General features: G+C 44.6%; 1 protein-coding gene across 2 annotated transcripts in view; it reads left to right on the forward strand.

The window, feature by feature from the left end:
* Window positions 1–9,304, forward strand: part of GJD3 (gap junction protein delta 3) — a 143,474-nt gene extending 134,170 nt beyond the window's left edge. For both annotated transcript variants that reach the window (XM_086924230.1, XM_086924231.1), the window contains exon 2: window positions 5,997–9,304. In XM_086924230.1, the coding sequence (XP_086780356.1) occupies window positions 6,045–6,971 (927 nt within the window). In that variant the 5' untranslated portion in view covers window positions 5,997–6,044 and the 3' untranslated portion in view covers window positions 6,972–9,304. The remainder of the gene's footprint in view (window positions 1–5,996) is intronic.
* Window positions 9,305–10,002: the final 698 nt, after the last annotated feature.

Consider the following 10,002-nt stretch of genomic DNA (forward strand, 5'->3'; position numbering starts at 1 on the left):
GGGGGGGGGGGTGGGGGGGGGGGCAGGGGGGCTGGCCTCAGTGGCTTGTGAACACAAAATGGTGGCTGGGGGTGCACTGTTTTAACACACAGGTCTTAGCACAGAGCAAAGGAGAAATTTGGAGGGAAAACAGATGTGTCACCAAGGAATGAGAGGGACAAATTACAGAGGTTGGACTGCAAATCCCACAATTCAACACAAGCAATCATGGACAGGGAAAACCACAAGTTTAAAACACAAAACAGGTGATAAAATGTGCAATCACAGGCAAGTCAAAACTGCAATTTTAAACTGTAACAACCACATACAAAGACAGTAATCACAGAAAGGCAAAATCGTTTATTGAACAACTTTTGTTTTGGTAAGAGACAGCACTAGTCTGTCTCCTTACCACTTCCTGGACTCTGCTCACTGCAATCTGGGGCACATGTAGGCTGCAATTCACAAGATGGAGGAGAATGATTTGGGGTGCACCCAGCAAGGCCTTAAGGGGCCTGGGCAGGTGTGAGAGGAGGGCTCAGACTTGCCTACTGTGCAATTCAGACTGAAGACAAGAAGGCTATTTACTACGTAAATGTCTCTATTTTTTTACTTATGAAAGTTCGTGAAATTTAAAAAACTGTGGGCAGCATGTACAAAGCATTTTTCCGATTGGAAACAGCTCTTTCCGATCGCAAATATGCTTTTACATATGTACAAAACACAAACTGTGATTCAGTAACACGTTACCGAATCGCAATTTGGGGCCAAATGTACTAAGGATTTCAACAATGGGCCATCTGCGACTGGTAAAATGCATTTTGTCATATAGAGAAGGCAAAATGTGACTTTGACAGGGATGGGCGGAAAGTAAAACGGGGAGGTCTTACACATGGCTGAATGATGGCTTCATTTATTAACAAAATCCCAAAAATAAACAAGGTAATCCAACAGGAAGATTGGGTAAGATGTGGAGTGGAAGTCGTCTTCTTCTGTTAGCCTGGTGGTAGGTATTCTTCTTCTTGCAGGGCGATGATGACACAACCCCGGGGTACAAGACAAGAAGGAGAGAAGACTATTAGTCCTGCTGTCTAGTTTGTTAAGGCTAATGTGAAACAAGTCACGTTCCACCACCTTAGGATTTGGGAAACCACAGATGAAGGGAAGGGATGAAAGAGGCAAGGGATCTCGGTGACGCTTAAGGTGTGGAGAAAACAATAACAGTAGGAAAAAAAAGCACAAGACTAGACCTTTCTTTTTCTGCATATTCAGGTCTGCTTCAGAGGCAAAAAACACCCTTGGGTTGTCAGGAGCTTGCCGCTTTCTTAACACAAACCCCTAGAGATACGCGGGGCTCAAAGCCTATGCAATGCTGGCAGAATTACTAAATTAAGGCAGGTGCTGTAGATAGGGGTTACTTCCCCTGATGTGAGCGAGAGTGAGCAAAACAAGCAAAAGAGGACGTGGGGGAAAAAGGGGTGAAGGGTAGGGGAAAATAGTGCCAATCACACTTCCCTGAGTGCCCCGAGTCACTCAGACTCACCTCCCCCTAACCTATGTTCCTGTCCACGGCCGCGTTCCACGTACCGCTAGAGCCACAGCTCTCCTGAGCTGTGGCAGCGTTATGGCGTCCTCTGGGGTGTCCACCACTCTTCAGACCATTCCTCCCACTCGACGTCGCCTCTTCCTTCGTTTGGCTGGCGCTCCTCGTCTGCTTCTCGTCCTGGCTTGGCTTGACCGGGTCCCGTCTTGTCTTTGCTACTCTGTCCTTCTTCTTCCGTCACTCTCCTTTTGTGCCCCTTCTCCTTAGCATGTTCCGTGTTTTCAACACAAGACCCCGCCCCTTCAGTCCATGTCGTCTCCTGCCATTGGCCGGTGCACAGGGGCGGGTGTTCTCTGTCCTGAGAGGGAGAGGAGCCGAATGTGGTTAACTCTTTCCGGGCCGGACTCTGGCTAGCGAGAGGTATTTCCACTATTCTAGGGGTTTTAGCAGGGGTCACAGGCGGGTTGATATCCCGTTCTTCCTCACAGTAACTTGGTAACTTGTAACTAAATTGCATTGTGCTTTTACGATTCGATATTAGGAAAGGGCGTGTTTAGGGCATCCCTTCCTAATACAGAATCGCACTTGTATGTATGAATGCTCTGCGACGGGGTATGCAGTTGCAAAACATTCGTAGTCACCACCACCTTCAAGATGGTAATAACCCATTTGAAAACTGGAAAGGATCCCCAAGGTACCCCTTCCCCTTCGTGAATGTGGGCACCAAAATTTTTTAACAGCAGCCAGTAGTTCCACGGACTTCTGCCTACTCTGAAAAAATGAAACAGTAGCTTTTCATTCTTATTTTTTAAATGCATCCCGTTTTCTATTAAGGAAAATGGGATGCATTACAGAACAAAATATAGCTTAATTTAAAAAGTAAAAAGACACGGTGGTTTGCTGACCCCAGCAGGCCACCATCCCTGTGAATGTAACTATACACAACGGGTCGCAAATTTTGACCTACCTCATGAATATTGATGAGGCAGGTCCATTTGCGACCCACTGCAAATCGCTAATGGTGTCAAAAACACTGTTGTACATCGCAGTTTGCGATTTTCTAATAGAGAATCGCTAAAAATTGCTATTAGGAAATTGGCTCTTGGTATTTGGCAGGGGCGTGTGTTGGGTGTCTGTGCCTAATACCGATTCTGAATGGAATATAGAAATGTTCTGCGACCAAAATGCGATAGCAAAACATTCACACTTTACCACCAACTCAAAGTTGGTGGTAATACATTTGTAAATGGGAAGGGGACCACAAGGGACGCCTTCCGATTTGATAATAGTTGAAAATATATTTCTTAAGAGCAGGTAGTGGACTCACAGACCACTACCTATTCAAAAAATGAAAAGAAAACTTTTCATTTGGATTTTTTTTAAACGCATCCTGTTTTCCTTTAAAGAAAACGGGCTACATTTAAAAAAAAGGAGTGCTTTATTTTAAAGTAATCACAGACAGGACACTATCCCTGTGATTTTTAAGATTCCTGATGGGTCGCATACCGAGACCTACCTCATTAATATTCATGATGTAGGTCTTGGGACTCACTAGGAAGTGTAAAACACACTTTAGTACATTAGTGTTTGCAATTACCAAATAGCTATTCTCTAAAATGTTCTATTTGGTCATCTCAAACACTAATCTTAGTACATCTGACCGTATGTTATTTGAAAGATGATATTGTATTTTCCAGACTGAGAAGCTAGTCTCTCTCGTGATACAGAAAATTCGTTTTTTATCTAAGTCATGCAGCGCTTCCAGAGCTTAAGTGGCCAGTGCGATTTTGGTAAATTCCCAGACAGGTCAGTGCCACTCAAAGGCTAGTAGAGGTGAAGAAGAGTCAGTCACATGCTCATAGTCAATCCCTTGTCTTGTGTTGTCTAATGTAACTGGTTCCACCACAGTGCAACTGGTCTTTGAGACGAATCCACCTGTCTCTATTACCCTTATTTCCTAGTGTGACCAGACGTCCCTTATTTCACCCGACATTCCTTGTTTTTCCAAGGACTGTCCCTGTGTCCCGACACTTTTCTTAGTTTTAAATACATGTCCCGGTTTTTAGGTAAAGGTCAGGCCATTCTGCAAAGCAGAATAGAAAACTATGCTCTCCTTTACAGGGGCCTCTGCAGTCTCAAATAACTAAAGTAATGTATCTGATTCCGCCAGGCTGCTTATGATGAGGCCCAATGAATGCTCCCAGCGGAGAAGGGACAGACTGGGTAGGATAGCAGGGGGGCGCAAGGTGGTTGTCCTGCAATTGCTTATGGTGTGAATATCTATCTATCTATCTATCTATCTATCTATCTATCTATCTATCTATCTATCTCTCTCTCTCTCTCTCTATATATATATATATATATATATATATATATATATATATATATATATACTAGCAGCCCGTCCCGACGTTGTCCGGGTATGAATTGCTGCCGTCCAGTAGTATATTGTTTTATAGGATTTCGTTTTGATAGCATTTCTTATCTGTGACAGGCCTGTGAAACGCACCGATTCACAGTGCACTGCTGATGCACTTAAGAGTGCGCGTTCAGTAGTGTGTGAACTCGAGTTTCCCTACTTTATTTTTCCTTGCAATATTATATAGAGCGAACTCGACAACATGGCATGAGCACAATTTACATTACAGAAGAACACATTCATTTGTGGTAGGAACAGGGAGACAAAGCGATTTGCCTGGAATCACAGGATGTTGAGCTGATGCCGAGATTCGAACGTAGCTCCCCAGCTCTAAAGTTCGCAATTCTAGAACTTGTGGCGGGAGGTGTGTCTAAAAGTGTATGTCGATGCTGGCCATCAATGAGAGAGACCTGTGCATTTTTCAAATCGGTGGTGAAAAAATATGAGTATGTTGCTGGAGATATGGGCCGCCGTGCCACCATTGTACTCACCGGGGAGGGTAAACACCCATTATTCCGCAACTTTCTTTGCGCATACCATCACTCTGCATGCTTTCATTACGAAATTACCATGACTCCGCAATGCCATTATAACGCAGGGCATTACATTTTATATGCTTTTACCACGCATACATTTACAACGAAATTTGTTGTAAATGCATGAATGTTAAAAGCATGTTTTTTTTTATGTTTGGATAAGGTAAGTATGGGTATAGGGGTATATGTTTTGGGGTACTAAGGTATATGTTTTGGGGTGTTTGGGTATTTTAAGGGTTCAGATATAGTTTTGGGTTATGGGGTACAGGGGTAGTTTTAGGGTTTAGGGATAGGTATGGGTTTGGGGTACAGGGGTATTTTTAGGTTTCAGGGGTAGGTTTGGGTTTTGGGGTACAGGGGTATTTTAAGGGTTCAGGGCTAGGTTTGGGTTTTGGGGTACAGGGGTATTTTTAGGGTTCAGGGCTAGGTTTGGGTTTTGGGGTACAGGGGTATTTTAGGGTTCAGGGGTAGGTTTGGGTTTTGGGGTACAGGGTTATTTTTATGATTCAGGGCTAGGTTTCGGTTTTGGGGTACAGGGCTATTTTTAGGGTTATGGGGTAGGTTTGGGTTTTGGGGTACAGGGGTATTTTTAGGGTTCAGGGCTAGGTTTGGGTTTTGGGGTACAGGGGTATTTTTTGAGTTTAGGGATAGGTTTGGGTTTTGGGGTACAGGGTATATTTATAGGGTTAAGAACGGGCTAGTGTTTAAGGGTGTTAGGGTATTTTAAGGAGTAAGGGTGGGTTATGATTATGGGGGTGCAGGGGTATTTAAAGGGAGCAAGGTGGACACCCGGAGCTGGAATGTACAGAACCTGGGAAGAAAAAACAATGAAATATTGGGCACACCACTCACTTTTTTTCCGTAATCCCGTGCCCCGCACACGCCCACGCCCCCAGCACACGATATGAGACATGGCATGAAGGGCGGAACGTATCACACGCCCCCAGCGTTTGTCATGCCCCCAGCACACGCCCACAAGGGACTACTTTGCTGGCACCGTTCTTTTACCTTTTAAATGTATATGGTGGGTGTCTGCATAGCCTATGTCCTTCTGCTGCAACTGCCCTTTCCAACACTGTATTGGGTGTTGTGATTGGTGCCGTGGTTCCTGAGATTACCCGCCTCAAAGGTGTCATGTTGCTCCCAATACCGGTCTTGTTAAATGCAAGTTAGTCATGTTGGCTCATTTAATGACAAGTAAGGAAGCCCGAAGGAACAGAGGAGGTTGAACAAGTAGGAAGCTTTTTGAAATTTTGCTCTGTTAAGGGATTTTACTGAAGAGAAAACAAGGTCCACAATCAAGTCTGAGTAAACATTCTAGAATTCAGGATGTTGGCAATTCGCTAATGTACCTAGATCTCTCCTTTGCATATAATGTGCCCTTAATACATAGGACTAATGTGCTGCTTAGTAGAAAAAGGCCAGGTTTCATAGTGCAACCAGGCAGTCTTTATTTGACATAATGTAGGTTGCAGTTGCCTTCCAGCTTGCCCTCTCTAATGCCTTCTTTTTCTTACAGAGGCAGTCACTGGAATAGACCCACTGCTGCTTGTCGGTCCCATGTGCGATGGGGGAATGGAGCTTCCTCAGCTCTCTGCTGGATGCCGTGCAGGAGCACTCGCCCATGGTGGGCCGCTTTTGGCTGGTGGTCATGCTCATCTTCCGCATCCTGATCCTGGCCACGGTGGGCAGTGACGTCTTTGAGGACGAGCAGGAGGAGTTCATCTGCAACACCCTGCAGCCGGGCTGCCGGCAAGTGTGCTATGATAAGGCCTTTCCCATCTCACACTATCGCTTCTGGGTCTTCCATATTGTACTGCTTTCAGCCCCAGCCGTCCTTTTTGTTATCTACTCCATGCACCAAGGTGCCAAAATAAACCGAGAGGAAGAGACAGTGCCAGCACCAGCAGTGACAACAGTGGCAGGAGGAGCAGTGCCAAAGAGCCCACGCCGGACCAAACTTCAGGCACAACAACGCATCCAACACATCCGTACCTTTTACATTGTCAACGTGGTCCTGCGGATCATGGCAGAGGTTGGGTTCTTAGTAGGACAGTGGCTGCTTTATGGGTTCAAGGTGGAAATGCAGTTTGATTGCATACGCGACCCTTGTCCGCTTGTAGTCTCCTGTTATGTGTCCCGCCCCACTGAAAAAACTATATTTGTCCAGTTCTACTTCGTGGTGGGGGTGGTCTCCACTATTCTCAGCCTGGCAGAGCTGTGCCACCTCATCTTTAAGGATAAATGCAAGAGGCCAATGCCAGCATCCTATGATCAGGACAATTGGTCAAACCGGAAACAGGAAAAATCTCGTCACCTCTTGCTGCAGGGCCGGCACCTCATTCCCCAGAGGAAAGATGGTGCCCGAGGGAGCCAGAGCATGCCAAATCATTTCACACCAAGCACTGTGTTCCAGCCCATGTCTCCCTCTAGCACTCCCAACAGCAGCAAGTCCTCTAGATCTACAGCCCGAGTGGCCGATCTTGCTGTGTAGCTTTTCTTTCATAACTGTTGGTCTCAAAAAGGCTGCTTTGCCTGCAGCTTCAGTTTCTTACCTCTCACGAGGATAACTTCAGCACCTGGCACTGACAGGGCCATATGAATGAAGATTGGGAGGCTTGTTTGAAAGTCACCAATGTGCCAAATCTTTGAGCCTGACATTGACATCATGGTCTGCAGTTGCCAAGGAGTCTGTTAGGCCATTTTGGGGTCACTGAAAAGCGTAAACAGGATACAACACTTCAACATACATTTACAAGATGGCGGCTTCTAGGTGAAGCAGCAGAAACATTCTATGCAGACATTTTTTGTCACTCCGATTTCTGAATATTGTTTCTAGACAGACCACAGAGGGAATATCTACTGGATTTTTTCCCCAAAAACATTCAACCTGCTTGCTACTTTTTGGATCTTTTTTAGGAATTGTATAAAAAAACTCTACAGTGACCTCTCAGAGGGGAAGTGGGAACTGTTGAAGTATCTCTGGCACAGCCAGCCAACTTCCACAAGCCCATGTAAAGAACTAACACTGATGGAGAATTTGCATTGGATTTGGGACCTCTATCTCTAGTGTCCTGTGAGGGACTCGAAGGAGAAGGCGGTTGAGGGAGCAGCAGAGTTCAAGTTAACTCTGGCATAGCTGGAAGAAGTGAATTGGGAGGTCCCTGTCTCACAACAGATGGTTATGTTATGCAGACACACCGCTGATGGCACTGACTTGATTTAAAGGTTATCTCTGGGTCCAATATAGGATAAGATAGGATAGGGTAGGATAAAGTTTATAGAGCGCATGAAACCCCGAATGTGCCCAAGCACTATAGCAGGAGAGAAAAATCAGCAAGAGCAGTGCAAGAAAGACTCAAGGATTCTGAAATGAAAAGAGCCAGGTTTTCAGATGTTTTTTAAAGGACATAAAGGGATCTGCTTCTGAGTTAGAGGTAGGCAGAGTGTTCCATAGTTAGGTGGCGGCTACCAAAAAGGAAAGTCCACCCCATCTGGTCTTCCGAGTTCTGGGGATTCTAAGTTTTATCCAGCAAGACCATCACTATCCGATCATATTGGCCTTCCCATACTACGTTACATGGGCTAGTGCTGATCATATAGATACTTGTCAACAAGGCATAATGTTGTGTATTCAGCTCTGGGCTTTCATTTAACATACACATGCATTCTAGGAGCTGTAGGTTTGATTCACATAAGACACCCGCAGACTTTATCATTATCATTTACATTTTGTTTTTAAAAGGAACATCCAGGACTGAAAATGTGGATCCCAGTGAAGTAGAACCATAGGGCCATCAATGTTAGTGATTTAATATTGAGAAGGCCCCTTCCCTTCTAAACTTCTGAAGTGCGTTGTGCATTATGGGAAGGTGGTTAAGCTACATCCCATAGAATTCAATACAATAAGACGTGGATCTCCATCTCTGGACCAAAATGCAGTATTGCGAAGTGGAACCATGGGGTCGGATGTACAAAGCATTTTACTGGCCGCAAATGGCTCATCGGGCCGTTTGCGACCAGTAAAATACACTTTGCCATGTACAGAAGGCAAAATGTGACTCAGTAACTTGTTACTAAATTGCATTTTGCTTTTGCAATTCAGTATTTGGAAGGGGTGTATTTAGGCGTCCCTTCCTAATACCGAATATCACCGGTAAACATGAATGATTTGCGACAGGAAATGCGGTCACAAAACATTCACATTTACCAACAACTTCAAGTTGGTGGTACCCCATTCGCAAATAGGAAGGGGTCCACAAACTCCTTCCATTTTGTGAATGTGGGCACCAACATTCTTTAAGAGCAAGCAGTGGTGCTACGGATCACTGCTTGCCCTTAAAAAATAAAAAAGTAGCTTTTCATTTTTCTTTTTGAAATGCATCCCATTTTTAACAGCTGCAATCCCCCCCAAAAAAAGGAATCGCAGACATGGTGATCTGCCGACGCCAGACGCCACCATCCCTGTGATCGTAGCCATTCACAATGTGTCGCAAATTGCAGCCTGCCTCATGAATATTGATGAGGGAGGTCAATCTTTAACCCACTGCGAATCGCTAACAGTGTCAAACACACTGTTGTAAATCGCAGTTTGCGATTTCCTAATAGCGAATCACTAAAATTCGCTAATAGGAAATTGCAAACATGTGATTTTGTACATCTGGCCTTTGTGTGATCTTAGTCAAGCCTGTTTTTTAAGTCAATAACAGTTTCCATTCTAACACTCCGCACTAACTAAAGTTGTCATTCACTGCACCAGAAGGACAGAAAAGGAAGGCACTTAGCAGTTATATGATAAATACCCTTGGTCAACTAAGACCCAGCCCTCTCAGCTTAGTGTGGGCGAGGAGCCTCTTTGCCTTCCGGTGAATGGCCAAACGCTTACCTACATACTATGACTATGTATCTGACCAGCTAAAGATTACTTATCTGACCACAGTATCCATAACTTGCATACCATTCATTGCATTCTGGGAAATGAATTCCACTCTGTGCCTTAGGAGACTCAAAGCAGGGGATAGAGGAAAGAGTAGTGCCCAGAGCAACGCAATAGGCAGCCAGCGCTGAGATATTCATGGGCTTCTAATGTTCGGCATTAGTAATTCAACATTTAATAGTCGTTACTTTCTTCGCAAGGCTACCAGCTTGCCCCAGATCAGCAACAATGGGCTGCCCCTGAACTACATATTAGTATAACATTCTTGGAGCATTGCGCATCTTAAAAATAATCTGTAAAAGAAAAGTCCAGGGCTGGTGCATATGCAGCGATCTGGTAACTTTAAAAGCTGTGGTGAAAAGCGGATAACTGCGCGGTAAACACTGAGGGGAAGATTTTGCAAAGATTTTAAGCCGTGTTTGCATCACAAAAGTGACGCAAATCTTCGCAAAATCTTTTTTTTCTGATTCACTTTCTAGCACTAAACTTGTTTAACGCTGGAAATAACGTGAAAGTATCGCAAAGCCGCAAATAGTACTGCTTTGCATTATTTAGCTAATTCAACAACAACAAGGGACCCCAAATTTAG

The sequence above is a fragment of the Lissotriton vulgaris genome, chromosome 5, assembly GCF_964263255.1.
Source record: "Lissotriton vulgaris chromosome 5, aLisVul1.2, whole genome shotgun sequence".
NCBI lineage: Eukaryota > Metazoa > Chordata > Amphibia > Caudata > Salamandridae > Lissotriton > Lissotriton vulgaris.